Source organism: Chrysemys picta, chromosome 3 (genome assembly GCF_011386835.1).
Source record: "Chrysemys picta bellii isolate R12L10 chromosome 3, ASM1138683v2, whole genome shotgun sequence".
Taxonomy (NCBI): domain Eukaryota; kingdom Metazoa; phylum Chordata; order Testudines; family Emydidae; genus Chrysemys; species Chrysemys picta.
Window position 1 is genome coordinate 18,822,396 of NC_088793.1, and position 23,811 is coordinate 18,846,206.

At 42.7% G+C, this 23,811-nt stretch overlaps 1 protein-coding gene across 2 annotated transcripts in view; it reads right to left on the reverse strand.

The window, feature by feature from the left end:
• TNFRSF21 (TNF receptor superfamily member 21) overlaps window positions 1-23,811 on the reverse strand; it is a 67,162-nt gene that overhangs the window by 23,324 nt on the left and 20,027 nt on the right. For both annotated transcript variants that reach the window (XM_005297361.5, XM_065587561.1), the window contains exons 3-4: window positions 21,690-22,193; window positions 3,642-3,907 (exon numbers count right to left, since the gene is read on the reverse strand). In XM_005297361.5, the coding sequence (XP_005297418.2) occupies window positions 3,642-3,907; window positions 21,690-22,193 (770 nt within the window). The remainder of the gene's footprint in view (window positions 1-3,641; window positions 3,908-21,689; window positions 22,194-23,811) is intronic.

Genomic DNA, 23,811 nt, shown 5'->3' on the forward strand with positions numbered 1-23,811 from the left:
TCTTCACACCTTGAACATCGCTGATAAGAACGCTGTGGCTTGGCGTGCGTGACTGGTTTACATATGCTAAATAAATAGTCAGAGTTTGGAATCGCACTGAAAAGGGATGAGAGAAAGATCAGGGCAAATATTGTGAGCAACTCTTGGGATGCCAAATTACCCTTGTTAGGAGGTTACCACCGAGATCTGTGCTTGGAAGCCTCCACTCCACCCATCACTGCATCCACGTTACCCTGACATCCATGCTCCTAAAATTCAGATCACAAATCCCACCAGTTTCTATTTCCTACAAGCGAATAAGTATTGCCCAGGATTCTGCGAGATTTACTCCTGCACTATTTTTAGTAAATCCCTAAGTTCTAACGACTCCAGCCACCTGCCCTAAATGAGTCAGCAAAAAAAAGTTTCTACGTTATCCAATTGGATACCATCCCACCATGCAAAAGCCCAGAGTAAGACACTGAACTAGCACCATACTCCAGAGATGAACACAATCTGGTTACAAACTGCTTAGGAGCAGCAATTCTCACTTGTGTTCAAACAGCGCCCCTTCCCCGTAACGTTAGTTTCTGAGAACAAGCTCTTAGTCGGTCATGATCTTACAGTAAAGAAGTCACTTTGGCAATTCTTTTTGAAAGATGGTATTAAGGCCTAGTCTACACTAGGAGGGTTTGCTATACCAGGAAAAGCACTTTTCGGTTGGTATAACTGTGTCTATGCTAGGGCTTTTACCAGTATACAAATATCAAGAGAGTCATATCCTTAACCAATATTATTGTACCAGCAAATGTTTCAAGTATAGACCTGGCCTAAGGCTACTGAAGAGTTCCCAATGATACAGACCTACTAAGTTTCCTTCGCTGGGAAAATCATGGATTAGTTTTTAAAAGATGACTTGCAATGTTTAAAATTGCATTTGTACTCCCTTTTAGGAGTAGCTTTGAAATATAAGGAACGTCCAGTCTAGTCTTGCTGGAGGTCTCAGATAACGTATATTGTGAGCTTCCATGTTTTAAAAAGGGAAAGAGCCCATTTGGACCACTTAACAGAAGCCATCCTCTCCATAATGGGCATTAGCAGGCACTAGAGTTCACCAAGGGCCCATCTGCTTTTTGCTAACTAAAAATTTCTCCCCCTTAATTGCTTGGCTCTCAGTGTCATCTCTTGTGATGTTCTAATTTTACTAATTTTCTGGCTGAAATCTTCCCTGATTGACAAGATCTGTATTTCTATTGTAAACACTTGGGAAAAAAAATGTTCCTGTTTCCTTTCCACGTTATAAAGCAGCAGCAGAAGGCACAAGCCTATTTCCCCTTTAGAAAGGAACCTTGGAGGTTTTCTCTCGCTTAGGATTTAAAAAGCTGGGTTAGAACATTTTAGCTGACCCATTCCAAACACCTTTAAATCCTAGTTGAGACCAAACTTTTAGGCGGCTTTTTAAAATATCCCTCCTATGAAAGATTTTGCAGTACTCCTAAGCAATAAGTGTCTCAATTTCTTGACTTCAAAGTGAGACAGCCCTATACAGTGCAAGCACATGCTCTCTGCATTGCAATGGGTTTTGCAGAAATCCATTTCCTCACCAAGGTCTAGTTTTTGGAATTAAGCACATGTGCCTTGCTGAACTGAGGCCACTGTTGCTCATTAAACCCAACAGAGAGGAGGGCCTCTCACACAGAAAAACCTTACACATATGGTTGTAACTATAGGCAGTGGGGATTACAACTGAACCAAACCTGTAGTGTAGGAGATTTGTTTTTACTTGTTCTCAGAGACACTAATTCCCTGCTTGTTTTTATAAGTCCTCTTAGAGGAAATGCGATGGTCAAACCGGATATGGATGTATCTTTTGTGTATGCAAGCATCACGTAGTTATTCAGGATATTTACCTCTCAATGTACTGTCTTGCCAGGCTATAAAAACCTAGTCCCTGAGAATTCTTTCAAACAGTGAAGATAAGAATTTAGGGCAGGAGAAAAATGATGTACAGTACCCAATGGTTTTAATTAAGTTACTGACTGTGATGCCTCAACAAGTCCTCCAACAGTGACTAGCTCTGTTCTTGAGCAATCTTTTAATTTTTCTAATTGGATACTGATGATAAATCCAAACCAAATGTCATTTTATCTGATCTCCTAATTCAGGATTTATCATAGGTATTCAATGTCAAAATGTAGCCAGACAAAAAACATAGTTTACTACATACTCAAGGAGACTAGGAAAGTCAGTTTGATATGCTGCACACGCAACAGGAATTTCACGCATGCATACCACAGAGAAAAAAAATATATACACATCTAAGTATGTCAGGACTTGATTTTACATATAATTATGTCTTATGCTTTGCATTTAGGGTTTTAAATCTTGGATGCAAGTAGTCTTGGAGAACAGCATGCAGACCAGACAGTTATATACTTTGGGCTATTTAGATTAAATTAGAATAGAAGCTGTTGCACTGAACACTGCAAGACAAAGCTATTCATTATTTAAACATGGAACAAGAAGCTGCGTTCCATGCACAAATGACTCTGGTAGGGTTACAACTAGGAAGCTCTATACACCCAAGTATCTCTCTTGAAAATTAACTTAAAGCCGAAGCACAAAGTCATTACTAGGAAGTGTAAAAGACCCAGTAACGCGATACATGGTTGCAAGATCAAGCACTCAAACATCAGGGAGCACCCAATTTTGAGGCTGCTCCAGCAACCCTAACTCTTAATGCATACCATAAAGGTATGCATGCTGTTTGCAGTTTACCTTTAACGTGAGACGCGAGAGCTGGCACCTCCATATGCAAAATCCTGGAATAGTTTTAAGAGCTATTTAACCATGAGGCAATCTGAATGACATACAAAACAGTAATAGCAGGCAGCACCACAGGAAAGAGAAATGCTGACTGTGAAAGTCTAAGGAGACCTTCCCCTCACTCCCAACCACCGCCCTAACGAGGGTTCAGGTAGGAGTTCATAAAGACAAGTACCGTTCCTCATGAGCAAAGCTGCACGAGAACTCTGCTCCCGCAAAGCTCAACCGCGCAGGGCAGAAGCCTGAACGTAAGCCCCTGTGCAGTTTAGGGGCCCTACAGAAAGGCTGCACTGATGGAAGCTGCCCTAGGGAGATATTAACCTTCAGTTAACCTGGAGCCTAAACAAGTTCACACTGAAGTAATCAGCAAGACGTCCATGGCAGCTGATCAGAACCCTGGGGCTGCACTGTATACCGGTTCTAGAACCCTGGGGCTGCACTGTATACCAGTTCTAGAGCCCACAAGGTGCTTTGAAATAACCTGTAGGCTTGGTGTCATTCATTTCTTTGGCACTTGTCTTCGTGTACAGTGCTATAGTGAAGACGCTACTTCGCTGATAAGAGAGCTTCTCCCATCAGTATAGTTAATCCACCTCCCTGAGAAGCGGTAGCTATGTCGGCGGGAGAAGCTCTCCAGTCTACACAGGGGGTTAGGTCAGTATAACTGCATTGCACAGGGGTGTGTATTTTTCACATCCCCGAGTGACGTACTTACACTGACATAGGTCTGTCGTGTAGACCTGGCCTTGGAAGGATAGACTAGTGCATATTTCTGTGATGAAGAGTGTAATGAAAAAAATAAAACGAGCTTCCCCTGCAATCAACATACACTTTACCTGGGTTGTGTCTTCCATCAGGCCTCTGATCTTCTCCACGACATCATTACGTCTGTGCTGCCGCAGTGCGCTGATGAGCTGAGCGAGACTGGCTTCAGGGCCTCGGATGGTCCAGTGCTGTAAGGCGGCATAGGCCCTTTCATGGTCGGCAGTGTACCCATTGGAGAAAGCCGCCATCTCACGGTCACTTGCATTGCTCAGAAATTGGTAGATCTCTTTCCACTGGCTTCCAACCTGGGCTGCTACGAGCTTCAGAATGTCAATGCCTGTCAAACAGAAGAGGTGGAGATGAAACAGCAGTTTCCAGCCTTGCAGCCTCTTATCAGTTAAATATCAAACTATTTATGTTTTGTACTAGCAGAAGGGTGGGTCTCTTCCATCTAAGAGATGCATTTAACACCTCTTTAGGTCTTTCATTAGCAATAACGGATGCTTATAATACTGGGTGGCATGCTACTTTCCAGTGTTTTGCTTTAAAAACTCACCTTTGACACTTGTTATGTAAGTAAAGGGTGTAAAATACATAAATACTCTCTGATGCAGAGACATCTTCTAATATTAGCTGCCCTGTTTGAGCAGTGGCTGATATTAACAAGCTTCCTCATTGGTGGTGGCATTACATTATGATACCTGGCCAACTAGCCCTTCACTAGCTGGTTTGATTTGGGGCAGGGGATGTTACACATTTCAGAGTGGATTCTGGTGAGAGGGGCACTTGTTATCCAGCCCGCTGCACTGCAATCTTATCTAGTTCATCCAGTAGTGATGAAATCCAGTTATGCGTTGCATCAGCACTGCTACTCAACTAAAACTGTCTATGGGTTGCTCTGGTGTGAAGAGATCCCTAGTAAAGAAGAGTGATTGAAGTTTTCTACAGCCCTGCACAAAAGCACTGAAGCTGTGACCCAACTACTGACTTGGGTGTGTTAGGGAAAAAGATGTGTCACCTGAACTTTTCTTCACAAGTAACAGTCGCTTTCCCAAATATTAAAGCCCCATAATAGTGCTAGCTACAACCACGTGTAAACTTCTGCTCCACTGTGGAAACACTTGAAAGACCTGTGAAATACTTGAGGTTTAAGAGGCAAAAAGCACAACTCGGTTGCTACATGAAATACTTTACACAAAGTGATCCAAGTTTTCTATTCAAGAGTCTCTCTCCCCTCCCCTCTTCCACCCACCAGGTCTCTCAAACCACTGAGCACAAGAGACTGTTACAAAACTATCAACACAATATCCTCTCACTGTGAAACTTCAGAAGGGATATAATTAAAAGCCAAGTTCATCCATGTAGGGAGAAGGAATCAGCAAGTACAAACCTTCAGATACAAACTACAAGACGACGTTTTGGAGCAAGGAAAGGTTTTTTTTTTTTTTAGGCAAGTAAGCTCAGCAAAATCCACCTTAAGCAGCCACACAAGGGATCCACACAACTGGTTTTCATACAAACAGTTCTCAAGTTTTCACAGGGTGGGTCACATCTGAGGTTTCCTCATGAGCCGTTGCCCTTCATTTCATGATCACACAGACCACTTCCCCACCCATTTGCAGTCACATAACATCTTTGTGGCAACTAAAGCAATAGCTTACAGAGAAATACTGAGAAGGTCTGGGATCTTTCCCAGTGGGATCAGATTTAACAGCCTTGGTAATGCAATTTTTAGACTAAGCAAAAACCCTAGTTACTGCATTTCTACACTCAGGACTGAAAATTCAAGCCAGAAATTATGTAGTCAAATTATGTTAGCAACACTCGACATAAACCCATACATTTCTTAACCAGTATAAAAGTGAAATGGGCTTAAGAGACCATTCTACATAAACTGGTGAAAATTCACTTTTAAACTATACCCTAGCCTAACAGAGCACTTTTCAATATTCCAAGAAACAGGCACCATGTGTATTAAGCCAGTCTAAACTGGCATGTGACCCACTTTCCATTAATCACAGATAATGCCAACTCACATTTTAAATACAACACACGTATTCATATTCTCTCCCACCATAGTCAAATAAGGGAAAGATCCAGTATTACAATTTATGGGCACCAAATTTAGTTGACCATAAATTGGATTAAAATCTGGAGGTTGTTCCCCCCCCATACTGGGCCTAGAATTCTCTTTGAAAAGTCTACTACGTAACGTTTATATACAATTTAGAAATTGGCCCCTCCCCTGGAACGGTCACTATTTTAGTGGTAAAATCCTGGTGCTGCAATCCCTCACTCACACCAACACACTCAGATGCTGAAGAGACAATGCGAGCACTTGTTCAGTGGTGAAATACTTGCACAAGTCTTTACACCATCTTTGCCATCCCTACATTAACAAAACCCACATGGACACGACCCATCGTAGTAGCCGCAGGCAACCCCTGCAATGGCACACAGTGTAGCAGACATACAGACGCCGCCATGTTCCTGATGAAACATTAGCGACACTGGCATGATTTTCATAAGCCAATACCAGGGCGGGGTAGAGCAGCTGCGCTTGTAGGATCTACAGAAACCCACACTGGCTAGAAGCAGCCACCTTTACAACAGCAATGTTTAAATAAGGCCATTTAAGCAAGTGCAAGCAGTCACCAACTATTTAATGACTTAAAATATAGAGGCACAAAGGAAAGGTTAAAGGCATAGTCCCCGAGTTTCTAATCTGCTGGGATGTGCTCCCCCCAGGTCCTGGCCCCACTCCACCACTTCCCCCAAGGCTCCACCCTCACCCGGTTTCTTCCCATCCCCGCCCCTTCCCATCTCTGCCTCTTCCCCACCCAGTTCCGCCCCCTCCTCCGAGCGCGCTGCACCCTCACTCCTTCCCAGTCCCCCCCAGCGCCTCCTGACGCCGCCAAACAGCTGATCAACGGCAGGCACTGGGAAGGAGGCGGAGGCACTGATGGGGGTGGGCGGCTGCCGGCAGGCAGGGTGGCACTGGGGGGAGGTTCTAGTAGGGGGGCTACCGGTGGGTGCTCAGCACCCAGCATTTTTCCCCCCCCCCCAGGGTACTCCAGCCCCAGCGCACCCACGGAGTCGGCACCTATGGTTAAAGACCATATTTAGAAGTATGAAGTGTTGTTGTAGCCGTGTTGGTCCGAGGATATTAGAGAGACAAGATGGGTGAGGTATTATCTTTTATAGGCCCAACTTCTGTTGGTGAGACAAAAGCTTTCGAACTTGTACAGATCTGAACAGCTTTGTGGAAGCTTGAAATCTTGTCTCTCTCACCAACAGAAGTCGGGCCTATAAAAGATAATACCTCACCCACCCTTTCTCTCTAATATTTAGAACGTGTCACAGCAACATGTTCTAAAAGCTACACGTCAGTGAGCTGCTTCTTAAGCTTATTAGGGCTGTCAAACGATTAAATATATAATCGTAATTAATCGTAAGATTTAAAAAATAGTCATGATTAATCACAGTTTTAATCACATTATTAAACAATATAATACTAATTTAAATTTATTATGGATGGTTTTCTACATTTTCCAATATATTGGTTTCAGTTACAACACAGAATACGAAGTGTACAGTGCTCACTTTGTATTTTTTTATTACAAATATATGCACTGTAAAAAAACAAAAAATAGTATTTTTCAATTCACTTCATACAAGTACTGTAGTGCGATCTCTATCGTGAAAGTGCAACTTACAAATGTAGAACTATTATCTTTTACATCACTGCACTCAAAAACAAAACAATGTAAAAAACTTTAGAGCTTACAAGTCAAAGCACGAAGGGGCATACGAATGTTTAGCATACCTGGCACGTAAATACCTTGCAACACCGGCTACAACACTGCCATGTGAATGCCTGTTCTCACTTTCAGGTGAAATTACAAGTAAGAAGTGGGCAGCATTATCTCCCATAAATGTAAACAAACTTGTTTGTCTTAGCAATTGGCTGAACAAGAAGTAGGACTGAGTGGACTTGTATGAGGTGAATTGAAAAATAATTTGCTTTGCATTAATCACATGCATTAACTGCAATTTCCTGTTAGCCCTACTTATAACAAGACCAACAATCCGCAAAATAGAAGGACTATTTCCATTTCTCTTGCTTCTACATAAGTGATGCTAGGAAGATTTGCTTTACCACCACCTTGGAGAAAGTTGCACAATTTGTTGCTCAAAATAATCCAGAGACATGAAGTGTCATGTTCGCAAGCACTAGAGAAGAGATCTGACAAACACTGTTGTACTTTATAACTGTGTCCCATTATCCAAGTCACCATTTGTTTTTTAAAATGGTGGTGCTATGCAATTTCAGTTGCCAAACCATACATGACACTTACAGGAATTGAGAAGCCAGAACAATCAAGTTAACGACTCCAAAATAACTAACTTTTCCAGTTAAGCGGAAGAGCCTCCTAATTTGGGATTAATAAATATATGATCAGTAACATATTTACAACATGAAAACAAAACCTGTAACCACTAGTTGGCTTTATCTTTCCCGTCCTGCCCAGGTAACACATCCTTATGGAATAACCTTACACACAGCAAACTCTAGGGGCATCCAACCCATCTATAGATGGAGATAAGTCTTCCTTAGTGCTTTGGGTTAAAAACAAAAACTAAACAAAAAACCAGCGAGATATCAGGTTCAGAGGGAAAAAAATACAGTCTGTTTTGGAGGTTTAAGCAGAGGAAAGGCTCTTAGAGATCATTGAAAGCAACAATCAGTGCCAAGTATTGTGAATTCTTGTACTTTAGCCATGCCACTCAAGATCGCAAAGCTCCAGGATATGGCTAAAGTCACTCAGACATGTTTTAATCCTACTTTAATCTACTGTTCTCATAAATAGGGCTAAGATTTTGTCATGGTTATTTTTAGTAGAAGTCACGGACCGCTCACGGGCAATAAACAAAAATTCACAGAAGCCGTGACCCATCTGTGACTTTTGCTGCTGCAGCTCCATGACTTCCCCTGCCACTGTGGTGACTGGGAACTGTGGGGTTCCCCCTCTGCCCACGGTGGCTGGGAGCTGCAGGGTGACCATATTTCCCAAAGAGAAAATGGGACACCCCCAGCCGCTTGCCCAAGGTGTCCCCCTCCCCCTGCGCAAGGCTGTCGCCTGTCGCTGGAACCTTGAGGGGGGTCCCCTCAAGAGTCTCTCACCTATCATGGAATCTTGAAGGGGGGCCCTGTCACCTGTCGCTGAAACCCTGCCAGGGTCCCGCTGGCTGCCAGCTCCAGAGTCCTGCAACCCTTGGGACTGAAGCAGAGAATGTTACGGAGGTCTCTGGAAGTCATGGATTCCGTAAATTCTATGACCACCGTGACATAAACGTAGATTTAGTCAGAAATAAGGAAAAGCCCACACAACGTTAGGGTAAAATCTTTTCAAAACAACCCCGCTAAAAACAAATGCATTGTTATAAAAAGACATTAGCCTCAGAGGTGTTCCACTGCGACAAACAGGAAAGGATCAGCTAGCGGTTATAGCACTAGCCTAGGACTCAGGAGAGGTAGGTTCAAGTTCCTGCTCGAATATGGACTTCCTGGATGACCCTGGACAAGTCACTTGCAAAACGGGGATAATAGCATTTCCCTAAGCCACACAAGATGAGGAGAGAGGAAACTAACTAGAAGATATGGTGCTCAGATACTATGGTAATGAGGGCCATATAAAAATTTAAGATGACCTCAGACTGTTTGTTCTAGCTGTACCAGCTGTAGACAAGTACTCAGAGTTCCACAGAATGAGGAATAAGTCCCCCAACTGCAACCAACATTAAACTTGGTGGAAGCTTTGCTAACAGCCTGCTGCTGTAAAAGGGAGTCATCCATACAAGTAATGAAACATAATTGACATTTTATTGTCCTGGAGTATTAGCTATAGGGGTTCACACGTTAAGGCAGTACTCTATTCTGGGCTACCTGTGCCTAACCAGATATAGCAACTTCAAACCTCATTTTCCTCACACGATGAGGTGTGGGGCAGATCTCAGCTGGTACCAGTTTACACAAAGCTATGCTTTTAGCTATTGTGTGCTTGAACAAGACTTTGCTACATAGAACATTTTGTACATTCATACTGATGTTGACAAGTTTAGTAAGCTTATTCACACAGTTTGCTAGTGCTATATTAGTAGTTCTATAAGCTATGCATGCTTGTATCCTCTGGAGAGGTCATTAACCTCTCAGATTAGGCTACAACACCCTGTGCAGGGTTTAATGGTGTATAAACCCTTTAGGAACAATTGTTCCACTGAAGAGTGAGTTGTGAAATTTCAGCCTTATGCTATACCCAAAGGCTTAGACACGTGATTAAAAGTACGTTTTGAAATCTTAGATCGCCCACACGCACTATATTGTGTGAACAAACACGGAAAAGACAGACAGAAAGTACTAATTTGGCTTCAGTCAGCCAGAAGACCATCACGCCCACTGTTCTGAAAAATAAGATTAAAACTATTACATAACAAGTTACTGGTGCATGCTGCCAAGTTGAGATAAATATTATTTGAGCCATTTAGTGCAACTTAATTCACTTGTTTTTTTTTAAAAAAGTTGTTAATGCTCATAATAAGCCTAAATCGTACCATCTTATTTCCAGAAAACATACAAAATTAGCACTAAGCATAGAGGGTTATAGCTTCCTGTTTTAATAAGATCACGCAGTCAGTGATATTATTAGAACTGCTCATTCAAATGTTCACTCAGGTTTTTGGATAGTAAAGAGTTCCATACAGTGGTTACATACTAAAGACATAATTGAAAGTAGAATTCTAGTGGCTAACCCTGCATGCACCGTTTTCTAAAGAATTAGTTGCTACACTAGCATGTCCGTCTAGGTATGACCATCAGGAACAACATTCATCAGGTCCTTTCACTATCTTACAATCACTGTCCCAGTTTTCAAACTGGGTAACACTAGATTTAATACTCTACAGGGATGCCAGGCACCCGCAGCACCCACTGAATGTAATGGAATGGAGGGTGCTAAGCACTTTCGAGATTTGTAATAAGAACTTTGACGCACACTATTTAGCACTGACGCAATTAGGCTGGCCACGGGTTTTAACTCTTACCTAAGGCTAAACCAGCTACGTGTTTGCTAATAGTTTATTTAGGATTTCATCACTTCCATCCCACTCCTTATCCCAAGCCAGACCCAGTGCTTCTGAGCTTCCCCCTTGCTGCTATCTTCTTCACAATGAGGTGAGAGGAAGAGGCAATTGAGCCCTGTACTGGCCCTTTATTCTGTGGCAGATACCAGGGCATGTCACCCCAATCAATCCATCTTTTATGGGCCCTATTAGTTTAGTTTCACTCTCATAGGAAGAGATTGGAACTGGAGCTGCATGACCCTTATTGTGAAACCCAAGGCCACGCAAAATACCCCACTAGTCTTGGGTTCAGACCTGGAAACTAAACTTGAAGTGTTATCTCTAAACATTGTCAGATCCACAACCTTTTGCAGCCTCTGGAGAAGCACACAGGTTATTTTTCTAAGGGGTCAAAGGGATTTAGAACTGGATCGTCCACTAAAAATGGAGCGGAGTTTTGCAATGAAAAATACCAGATAATCACAAGGTATTTCAGCGTTGGGATGTGGGATGACCCGAACCCCACAAAATGGGGCTTTTCAAGCAAAGCAGTTAAATTAGTATTTCATCGTTGTGACTGAATTGGAGCTGATCCAATAAAAGATATTACTTCACCCACAAAAAAAACAGGGGTACTTGTGGCACCTTAGAGACTAACAAATTTAGTTGAACATAAGCTTTCGTGGGCTACAGCCCACTACATCAGATGTATAGAATGGAATATACAGTAAGAAGATCTATTTACATACAGAGAACATGAAAAAGTGGAAGTAGTCATACCAACTGTAAGAAGCTAATTAATTAAGATGAGCTATTATCAACAGGAGAAAAAAAAAACTTTTGTAGTGATAATCCCATGGCTGGGTCATTACACATATTGAATCTATTTACCCATGTTAAGTATCCTCACACCTTCTTGTCAACTGTCTAAAATGGGCCATCTTGATTATCAATACAAAAGTTTTTTTTCCCTCCTGCTGATAATAGCTCATCTTAATTAATTAGCCTCTTACACTTGGTATGGCTACTTCCACTTTTTCATGTTCTCTGTATGTAAATAGATCTTCTTACTGTATGTTCCATTCTATACATCTGATGTAGTGGGCTGTAGCCCACGAAAGCTTATGTTCAACTAAATTTGTTAGTCTCTAAGGTGCCACAAGTACTCCTGTTCTTTTTGCGGATACAGACTAACATGGCTGCTACTCTGAAATCTCACTCACCTTCTTTCTCTAATATCCTGAGACCAACACAGCAACAATAACCTTGCAAACGTATTTAATTAAAAGACACTATAGAATGATGCAGAGTTGAAAAGAGATTCTTACAGTGCTCATCCAAGGAGAGTTGTGAGATTTATGGCACAACTTCAAGTTATTCTCCAGCCATCCAGTGCCTGGTTTTGGTGATTCTACATTCTGTCTAAAGCAGCACTCCCCTTTGGGTAGCTTTCCTGTAAGCACTGTCTCACAGGGTTGACCTGTCTTTCCTTTGTTTGTTTACCTTTGAATAGTGAACTGGAAGTTTTTCCAACTGCTCCAGACATCTTTGCAAGTCTTACCTTACTCTAGAGTGCTCAGCGTTCTCCTTAAATTAAACTTGTATTTTGTTTCAATGCAACAGTTACTCATTCCATTGCTGAAACATACTTAATTGATCATCAAGCAAGTCTGCAGAATGTCTTTGTGTTTTAATGACTCTCTTGATTTATTCTTGGACAACTCTTATCCGTCTCCCATAAGTCTGGTTTTTCAGGTTGGAAGTTAACAGCACACTTTGTTGATTGTTCATGCTCACGGCCAGCTACACCACTGTAGCATTTAATGTAGAACAGTGGTTCTCTACTTATTTATCATTGTGGGCTGCATATGCGGTCCATAATGTGTTACTAGATTGCAGTTTGAGAACCACAGCGCCCTCCCCCAAGACCTCTATGCCCAGAACCCCTTGCCCAGAGACCACTTCACAGAGTGGGGGCAAGAAGCAGAGCCCAGGGTGCAGGGCTGGGCAGCCCTGACCCAGAACCCCGCCAGGCAGCCCGAAACCTGGACCCCGGCAGTAGAACTATGCAGTTCAGGGGTGTGGATACAGACTAACCCCTGAGTGACACAGGCTATGTCTACACTGCGCATCTTTTAGTGACACAGCCATGCCACTAAAAGGTGCGCAGTGTAGCCGCTCTTTGTTGGCAGGAGAAAGCTCTCTCACTGATCAAATAAATCTACCCCCAATGAGAGGCGGAAGCTTTGTCGGCAGTAGAGCGTCTCTCACCAACAAAGCGCTGTCCACACTGGCGCTTTTCGTCGGTAAAACTTTTGTCAGTCAAGGGTGTGTTTTTTTCACACCCCTGAACGACAAGAGTTTTACCAACGAAAGCGCAGTATAGACAAAGCTAGAGTTATAGAGACATAAGTCTGTAGTGTAGACCAGGGCTCAGGCACTTTCTTTTTGGAAAGAGCTGGAGTAATACGAGATCATTTGTCTATTGTCTTTACGTACATGCACCCATTGACATCCACTGTAGGAAGTATGAAATGTTTACTTCTACATAGCTAAGCATTGCATTCAGTATTATAAGAACGCCTTACAAGAGTCAGCAGACAGTCTACGCACAGCAGGGCTTTGTTTTTCCATTCCTGTGGAGACAGGATTTTGGTGTTTTTAATGTTCTTTTCACACTGTTCAGGGCTGAACTGTTCCTGTGACCTTAGTCTCGCCACGGGCACTTCTTTCAACAGACAGGCCTACATCTGCCTTTTCCTCAGAATGAAGTCCATTATTCAGTCCACTTTTGACTGGACTGCCAGGTTACAGCATCTGGTTTTCCCCAATAGGCACTCTATTCCTTCACCTACACCTTTCCTCCCCACCACCCCCAAATATCCCAGGGACTCGCATGGAACACAGTTGCAAGCCTGAGCACTTATTTAAAACACGGTGTTTAACTTTGACAGCACATCGAGAACTTACATTCACACCAAGCCATAATGTGTCAAATCCAAGCCACTTCCCAGGGCATCACAGACAGCATGTGTGTTTTAACAGGGGAACTGAAAATCCCAAACATTTTTACACTCCAAGAACAAAAAACAAACAAAACTGTTGAGGTGGAATTTTCACATTTGAACTAGTTTGGCTTTTGAGCTCAGGTCTCTCCACTCCGCTCCCCCCCCACCCCCCGCCAAAGAAGTTTCAGTTCTCAAAGGACAAACCGGGGGGAAGTTACAGGTGAACAGGATTTGGAGCCAGACGGTGCAGATGGCTGTGTGCCAACAGCAGATTTTACTTTGGAAGAAAGTTTTGCTATTAAACCCTCATATAGATTAATGATGTGCTGCCTGAGAGCAATATTAATTCACAAAGCCACTGAAGGAATTTCTCTTTTCAACCAAAAAAGCCTTGTAAGATGGTAAAGGGACTCATTTAAGATACTGAACAATTCCCATGTGCAAGATGGGAAGTAATAACTCCCCTTATGACCAGTCAAGGAAAGTGTACAGTCAATCATTGTGTGGTTAGCATTCATTGTACCCCAGGACACGTAAGAGTGCAAAAATCAGTGGGGCTGTTACTGCATTTCATTATATAGCAGCTACTGTTCACCATCCCTGACCCTCCCTCACCACATTATCCACCACTGTCAGTGAATACTTAAGAATTATGCTTCCGCTACGCTTTTCTCTGAAAAAACCCTGTGTAGTGCACATCATTTAGTGTATAGGACTGACTTATCTAGTCATCCAGCTGGTTTTCTTTGGTGCAGAAGGAAGTGCATATCCACCCAGACAGTACAGGCACCTTACGGCATTTTTACAGCTTGCACAGAATTAATCTTCACTGTAATTCTGGGCTATGGACTGGTAACTCAGGAGTTCAAACATGCCAACAGCAAATGCAGTATGAACCTATACAGAGAACACAGAGGGACACTGCCAGGCCTGGGCTTTAAACTCCCCCATCACACCAACAAGTCACCCCAAGACCACCACTCTGGATGAAAGGAAAAAAGCTTGGGGGGAAATTTTGGCCTAACTTAGCAGTAGCTACCAAATGGACAATCCCACCTCTACAAGAGAAATTAAACTCCTCTCTCCACTTGCCTGTCACCTCCTGCCCTGTTTCAATTTGTGTGGGAGGCAAGATTCCTCTCAGATCTACCAGACTCCAGGTATAACATCCCCCTCTCTAGCCCACAGCTATTAGCTTACCATGATGTGGCAAATCAAAGTAAGGCACACCCTCTCTAGAGGAGCTAGCTGATTGTCCTGCTACCGGCTGGCATGGCTAACCCTTTAGAGAGGATGCCTCCAATGGGTGGGGCTGGATTTTTTAAAATAAAGATGTGAGCTCACACTAAGCATACAATACATGGATGCTGACCATGTTAAGTCACCCCATTGTCAGCCAAAACTTGGGGCTGTTCCTTCTGAAACCAGATGATTAGAAGAATCTGTCAGTGCTCAGTGGCAAAGGGATCTGCACATACTGCAGTACAGACAGATGTGTTGCACAGCAGGACCTGGTAAGTAACTAAGAACCAGTCTTGAGACATACCAATATAACAGTGCTTGAGAACAAGGATTCCATGACATATGGAACCAACCCCATGTCTTCCTGATTAGGTTTAATCTTACTCCAAAGAAAACTGCCAACTTTTTTCTTCTGTTTGCACTTTCCTCATCTGAATCCCAGAGGAAAACTAAGAAGCAACTCCTGTATGTTCCCTTCAGCATTTAGAGGCTATGCAGTTCAAGCAATGGATGTGGCAAAGGAAAGCTTAAGTGTATGGATGTGGTATTCAGTAAATTTACATTTAAGAAAAAAAGAGATCCCTCCCCACCTTTAAATACAGCCCATCCACATCCAATTTAACTAGATACTGTGCTCCTGAATTCAGGATTGCCCTAAAATATACATAAACCACATCATTAAGGAACCAGTTTGGAAGGAGGTTACATATCCAACTATTTAGTCCACTAAGGAAGGAAAGGAGACTGTCATTTTGTAAACTACAGCTATACTTTCAAAGGGCAACTCCATCTATGGTTATATTATTCTTCAGCCATTCACGTAAAGGTGGATTTAGCGTAGTCTGTATGGAAAGTTAGCAAATAATGCAAAAACGCATGCCCTAATGCAACAGACAACAGAAGTGTTTTAAGGTCAAGAACATGACAGTGCAGTGCACTGATATTATTTGGATGCATGAAACACATACTTGCTTGTTTCTGTGTTTGCAAGTTCCATGTCACTATTCCGCCCCCAGTAAGCTAGCAGGCTGCTAGAAACCTTCATGTAACTTGGGCCACAAGGTAGAAGATGCAAGGCTTTTGGGGAAAGAGGACCTTTTGCTTTCCTCGTTTCAACATTAAATGTAGTCCACTGTTTCAAACTAACCTTTTCAAAGTCAACCCTGTTGATGTAGGAGGTTTACTGGTAAAATGTGTACAACAGTATTCCCACAAAAACACACACACTTAATGGCACTGAACTGACTTCTTCCCTGCCCTGAAGAGATTGAAATTGTAACAGTCATGGGGAGGAAAGCATAATAAAAGCAGAGCGATTGACCACTGTATCTGGAACACATCTGGTAAGATCCAAGGGCTCTGTGTTTAGACTATAGTGTACGGTTAATTAAGGAAATGAGGCCAGGCAACAGAGTAAAGGATAACTGCTAGCAAGTGGTGTAAGATTACCCAAGAGACAAGAGGCTGTACTGCTTGCTATATAACTGCTGAGATGCCAGACACCTACAGTATGTCTACCCTGCTGATGGGAGCGTGCCCCCCAGCCCAGGTAGACACATGCCTAAACTACCATGCTAAAAATAGCAATGTGGATGTTATGGTATAGATTAGCCAGCTAAGTATGGACGTGAGGAAGAGGGGACGAGGGGAAGGGTTTGGCAGACTTGTACTTGGGCAGCTAGCCTGTGCGGCGACATACACACTGCTATCTTTAGCACGCTAGCTCACACAAAGCTAGCGTGTGTCTACCACCCCGGCTGGGGGAGATGTTCCAACGGCAGTACGGACACACCACTAGTGTCAGATGAAGACTGAGGGATGTTCTCTTGATGCACAGCATTTACAGCTGAAGAGGTGCCTCTATAAATAGGCAAAGTCCAATTTCCTAAAATGGAAACAAGAGTACAATTCCTGCATGGTTAGTGCAAGGTTGAGGTACTTTCAATGACCACAAGCCAGGCAATACTATCCAAGCAGGAAATGAAAAATTTTACAAGCACAAGTCAAGGGACACTTCAGCTAAAGCAAACTGGGGGTCAGGACCCTTTAGGGGGTTGTGAGGTCATTACATGGGGGGGGTCCATGAGCGGTCAACCTCCACCCCAAACCCCACTTGCCTACAGCATGTATAATGGTGTTAAATATATTAAAAAGCGTGTTTAATTTATATGGCAGGGGGGGAGGGGTCGCACTCAGAGGCTTGTGATGTGAAAGGGGCCGCCATTAAAAAAGGTTGAGACCCACTGAGCTAAAGCACAAGTAGGAGAACCAGAATGTAGAGAACCCAGGATTTCATAGAGCTATGATTTCATTACTCATCTAGTTTAAAGAAAGACAGCCAAAGCTTAGCAGACCAGAGAGACATCTGCAGATCATTAAGTTGCAGTTGCCAGAGTAGCAACTGCTTTCAAAGCAGCTCTCCGTTTCTCTCGTCTATTTTGGCAGGTAGACAGACATTAATCCCTGTTCTCAGATACTGCCTGCCAGAGACACATTGAGATTTACATGTATCCACGAAGGCTGTTCCTTCACAGACATAACTTCAAGGGCTATATTTTGCCATGTGTGTCTATGCCCTTTAGTGAGGTGCTCCAGACTGTCTGTCAGCAGCTCTCTGAAGAGTATAACCTCGCTCTTGTACATGAGACTATCAGGTCACTCAAAAAAAAAAAAAAAAATTCCAGATACCTCCCATACAGTTTGTGATTCATTGGGTCCCTTTAATACCCCACCAACAAAACGTATGGTAACTGCAAGAAAAGATTACGGCTTTAAATATGTGCACTGGCACTTGTTCAGTGGCCAAATCCCACTTACTCACATGAGTAGCCACAGAAATCAATGTGACTGAGTCAACAGCCAGAATTGAGCCTTGTAATTCTATTAATTCAGATGACCAACCTGTCGGGTAAGCTCAGTGACAAGTGTCACACTGGCATGGCTTGAAACCAAAGCATTAGTATGAATAACTAATGTTTACAGCTAAGATGCTAACTATTCATAGTAGCGTTTCCAATAGCAACCTAATTAGTCCTCTTAATATACTGTTACCTGAATTTTACATTTGTATCTGGACTAAGCTCCTCCAAGCAGGGCCTGTACCTGTGTCATCCTGGTAAGGCACCACATAAGCCTGTGGGGATGTATACAGCAAACTCTATTGCTGGATTGAGTTTATGCACTTGCTGCCTCTCTGTTAAACCCAGGCCCAAGTCTAAGGGATCGGAATGACTTCCTCTTTCACAGAATACTTTCAGACTCAGGAAGAAGAGTGTATTTTGAAGAGACAATAAAAGCAATTTTACTTTGATGGCAAAAAAGGCATAATATGCCCTGATTTTACCTAGTGCAGAATATTTGACTTTTAAAAGCCAATGACAAATCTACAATGGTAAAAGAATCCCTGTGCAAAGTGCACTTTTAATTAGGCATGTTGACATGCACTGACAATAGCAGTTATATTTATCAACATTTTGAAGAGTGATACAAGAAAGGAACGTTTAAAGCACAGGTGTGATCTGATTAGGCAACTATGGAGAAAAGGCACTTACTCAGACCGGATCCCTTTCCAGCCTGCTTACATGGGGAACAGATTTTACGCCAAAGCACTGTCAAGCCAGCACAGCGATGAACAAGCAAGCAGGATGCTGTTCTGGCTCACTATATCAAAGGAAACTCTATCCAAGTCTGAACTACAGAAACGTTATTCCTGGTTTGTGCTACACCAGGAAGAACCCAGCTCGACTTTCCGATTCCAGCTTGAGTTTGCAGGGCTGGCAATTAAGAAAGCATTTATACTTGATAGTGGTTCACATGAGATAGTAATTAAAAATATGGAATACCAATATACCAGATCACACACTGTTACGACTGTGGGGCAGCTGGGCCAAACCTGAGTGGCACTGCAACCTTGTGTGGCTGGTCACAAGACCCAGAGTGGAGAGCCCAGGCCCAGCCTTCTGGGACACGAGCTACTGCTGTGGGGTGGGCTAACTTTCCAATCCCCTCCCTCCAAGGGCCTCCCCCTCCGCACCAGGCCAGGATTAGGGTTGCGATGCCGGGGTGGACAGAGCATACATATAATTGTGGGTTGCAAAAACACACAAAATGCAGTTGGAGTGTCACCTTAGTAAAAAGTTTGGGAAACACTGATCTAACGATCTGAGCACAGAACCGGGAGCCGGGAATAGCAGAGTTCTTTCTAGGCCTCGCTCGGATACTAACCAGCTGCCAGGCCTTGGGCAAACAAAACCATCTGCTTGTCTCCTTGTATCTGTTCCCTAAAATGGAGAGTATTTAACTCTGAAGGGACTTGTAAGGATAAAGACTTTAAAGAACACTTCATTGTCTAAGTGCTGGAAAAAGCACCCTGCAGTAATTGGATTAAAGGATTTTTAAAAAGACAGCTGCTAACAAAGCTACTGAATCTTATACAACTCTTTTCTTACCATTTTAATGAAGCCTCTGAGTTGGAGTGTTGCAGATCTAATTTATCCTTATTTATAAAACCTACTATGGCAGTTTCTCCATAGCACTGAAGTCTCAATACTCCCGTGAGGTGGGGAAGCGCTATAGTTAAACAAACTGAGGTATGATTAAGCAGTTGGCCCAAGATCAGACAGGAAACAGAACCTGGGCTCCTAGGTCTGTCTTGTTCCATAATCAGAAGGCAATCTTTCTTCCCTTGTGCAGAGAATTGGATTTAACTTTGTATAACTGGTTTTAAGATCTGCCGCTAAAGACTGTGTATATAGTATCTAGACTCTCTTGGTGCAGTCTAGATATTGATCTATTTTGATTTTTTCCCCACAATATTCCTTTAATCTTTGCAAGTACATCAATCCCCATCATCCACCACTCCAAAAACAGCATAGCTTGCAAAACCCTCAACAAAAATAGAGAAGTGACGCATATCTTGTGTGGTCCAGATCTTGCAAATGTCAAGTTCTGCACTGAATTTTACAAAGCAAAATTGTAGGTTTGTAAAACACAACATAGCTACACAAGACTTAGACCATCACAACGCTCAACACAATTCAAATTATTAAAACAATCTTATTGTCTGGGACAACCTAGGTTTATAAATTAGTGAAAAGCAATTGTTAGCCAGACAGACTTTAACCTTACCTAACCTTGAGGTGCGGTGATCTACTGTCACGCCCATCCTGAGGCTGAAAATGACAACAAAAGCTCTCTGCCTCACTCTTCTGCCACTCAGTGCTGTTTACAAGAAATGGAAGACCCATACCTCTGGCTTGTTACTTTGAGGTGCCAGTGAAGGCATTTATCATTGTCACTTGGGCCTCACCTCATGCACTCCTCCTAAAATACTGTCTATGCTTCCCTACAAGATGCAACATGGGATGCACCTGCTGTTACTCTTGAAATATCAAATAAAATAAGGAGAGATAGGCGGCTACTTTTCAGCTTCTGGTGTTTTAATGGCAGATCAGCAGCTGATCATTGAGGGACAGACAATCACGAGTTCGTTTTAGAAAAACCTTATACTGGATCCAAAAAAAACCTTGGCCAGACACCCAAATCTGATATGTGGAAAGGATTGGTTATGTGAACTTGGAAAAATTATTTTTCAGTCCTGGTCCAGCTGAGAGTTTCTATAGTTTCATCATTAACCTTCTCTTTTACCAGGCCTTTAGTAGAATAACTGATGCTTCTTCCCAGGCACAGCAGATGATCAAAAGTGATGGGGCATTTAACACTGGCAAAATTTATGAATAGAGTGATGGTGTTACAAATAAAGAATATATCTGCTCCCTTCCCCTCTATCAGCCATTTAGCTGTCTGATTTCAAGTAACATAATGGTGGCTGTATTTAACGGGACCTGAAGGGAACAGGGGTTGAGTGAGCTAGAGTCCCCCTCTTCCCTCCCAGCATGCTCGGCCCGTCCCCAGCTCATTCCACCACGTTTCTGTGATGCCTGTTATATCAATATCTTCATTTAATACCAGGCACTCAAATTCACTCATCTTAGTATTTAAACTTCTAGCATTTGAATACAAGCACATGAGTGGAGTCCTGCAAATCCACGGATCGGATGCAGCTACAAATTTTGAATCTGTGCAGGGCTCTAAATATAGGATCTCAAAGGCAGGAAAGTAGCTGTCATAGCCTATGAGGCTGCTTCCCTGCCTTCGAGATCCTATATTCCTTCTCCGCCCATATACAGAGGGAGGGGAGGTGATAGATCAAGACAGGCAGCAAAATCCCTCATGCTCCTATTGCCGCGGTTTAGGCAGCCAAGCAATTTAGGAAACCTCTCCCGACTTCAATGCCGTACCAGGTGAGTTGGAGAAGGAGGCAGCTGCTTCTGTAAAGCAAGTCAGGAAGCCATACTCAGAAGCGGTCAAAGGATGAGTGACACAGAAGACGTTTCCTCTACCTCCATTTCTGGAGAAACAGAAGAGCGAGTGGAGAAAATGGAAGGGAAGCAGACAACAGAGGGGGAAGAAGCTGGAGGGAAATGTGTAACCTATGGAGGAATATTTAGTGAGGATCAGGAATGTGAAGATTTGGCTTGCTGTTGATGGACACAGTAGGGTAGAAACTTATGACTGACTCACTAAACATGATGGTTGCAGATCAATGGCATCTGCAACCAACATTTTTAACATGGAAGATGCCTTGAGGAGTTCTGCAGGTAATTAATGGAGAAAGCAAGGGACACAATTTATTCCCTGTATAACTGCTGCATTCCACCTGCAGTTAATTTCTCGGTTGCTATTACTCACCATGCCCATTGCAGTAGTAGATCCACTTCTCTCTGTTCTGGGTTGGAGTAACGGATTTTTTCAGAGCAGCCTTTTCCACAATGGCACTGGGATCTTGCCGAGGACCCTTCTTCAGAGTCCGTGAGCTTTTCCGAATGCTGCACACAACTATAACCACGAGAACTAGCAGCAGGAACAGGACGATCATCCACGGTAAGTGTTCATTTATATCAAAATGCTTGTGGGCGTTCTGGCGTGGCGGTCCTCTCTTGGGGGGCACATAGGGGATGCTCGATTTTTCACCGCTTGTCATCTCCAATGCTGGCTGCAGTTTCGGAACTGACTGGCTGTGTTTGTGGTAAAAATTTTGCTGGTGATTGGTAGCCCTGGAGTTTGAGATGGTCACGTTGACACCATCCGTCTCATTATCTGAGGTTTCATTGTAAATGTCTGTTGGGTCGATCGTGCCGTTGTACACATTTGGTCTATGAGAGGCAGCAAAGCTGGAAACTGAAGTGTTGACACCTGTGAACAACAGAGAAATTGAGGACCATGGGGGGGGGGGGTGTGAGGAGGGGTTGTTTCTTTTTTTAAATCTTAAGCCACACAAAAACCCCACAATTGGAATAGTCATAGCATGCTTCCTTTCAAAGTGCAAAAACACAGACTTTGAGGGGCTTCTACTTGTCTAGGACATTGAGATTCAGTTTTAACTACATAAGAAATAAGAACACCACAAAGTTTGTGTCTTACACACCAGTCCGCTCACCTTATCTCGAATTACTTTGGCTTACTTTGTTAGACATTGGATTTGTGGCAACTCCTCATTAAAGACTGCTGGGTGATGAGAGGGATGTTGTCAATTTATATTCAGCCCAAGTTTTAGACTGTTTTTTAGAAACGAAACCATGCAGCTTTTAGAGAGTTTAAGGTCAACAGGAAAGCTTCTAAACCACTAATGCGTTCTCCCATAACGTTTGTAACCCAAATATTGCAGTAGTTAAAATTAAACTGAAACCGACTTAACTGATTTTGGTAAGAGAAATGCAGAAAGTAAAACATCATAAGTAGCTGCAGGAAAATTATCCATTTCAGGAGCCTAGTTGTTCTTATGAGGCTTGAGGTTCCTTGTCCACAAAGTATGACTTTTAAATTGGGTATGTTCCTTTTAGGTGTATTTTCCTTACTCATCTCTCAGTTATTTTTATATCATGAATAGATTTATGCATTAGTGGTAGCCCTAGAGTTTTAGTCAATTTTATGAATAAAAAGCCTTGTAAAAGAAGAGCAAAGACTAGCATAGCAGGGACTGTAGAGTACTCACAAGGCTAGTATTCCTGAAATTGTTTCTATTCCCAGTCCTGCCAGTAACTGGCTGTAACTTTTTGTAGTCATTTAAACTCTGCCTCAGTTTGTCTGCAAACTGGATATGAATCTTGTCCACATTTGAGAGCTACAAATTAAAACCTTCGTAATTATTAAGGATTCAACCGGAGAGAAAATTTAAACATAATGGACAAGGTTTGAGTGTGACGAGCAATTTGGGGTGCGTCAATATGAGAATGTCCAATTTCAGAGCTGTTAACGAGGCCTAACTTTCAGGTAGCACTGAGCACCTACCCTCTAAATATCAGGTCCCTTTAAGGCATCTCAAATTGAGCAGCCCAACCACTGACACCCTCAAAATAATCACTTCTGAAAAGTCTCAGCTAAACGCACTCGGAGTTGAGTTTTTTTGTATATTGCTCAGCTTTCCTCTGCTAAGTCACTGAGGAATTCTTTTGAATATACACCTCTACCCCGATATAACGCGACCCGATATAACACAAATTCGGATATAACGCGGTAAAGCAGCGCTCCGGGGGGGAGGGGGGAGGGGCGGGGCTGCGCACTCCGGCAGATCAAAGCAAGTTCGATATAACACGGTTTCACTTATAACGCGGTAAGATTTTAACTATTTGATAGAGCTTGGGGGCATTTTGTATTGTTGATCATGTTAAAGCAAGTAGAGTGATATAAAATGTGCATTTTCCCTGCCAGCAATGGCTTGTGGAAACCTTAAATAAATAAATAAATAAATAAAAAGATTTAATATAAGGATGTTTCACGCCAGACTTAATGCCCAAACAGCTCATCTTAAGAT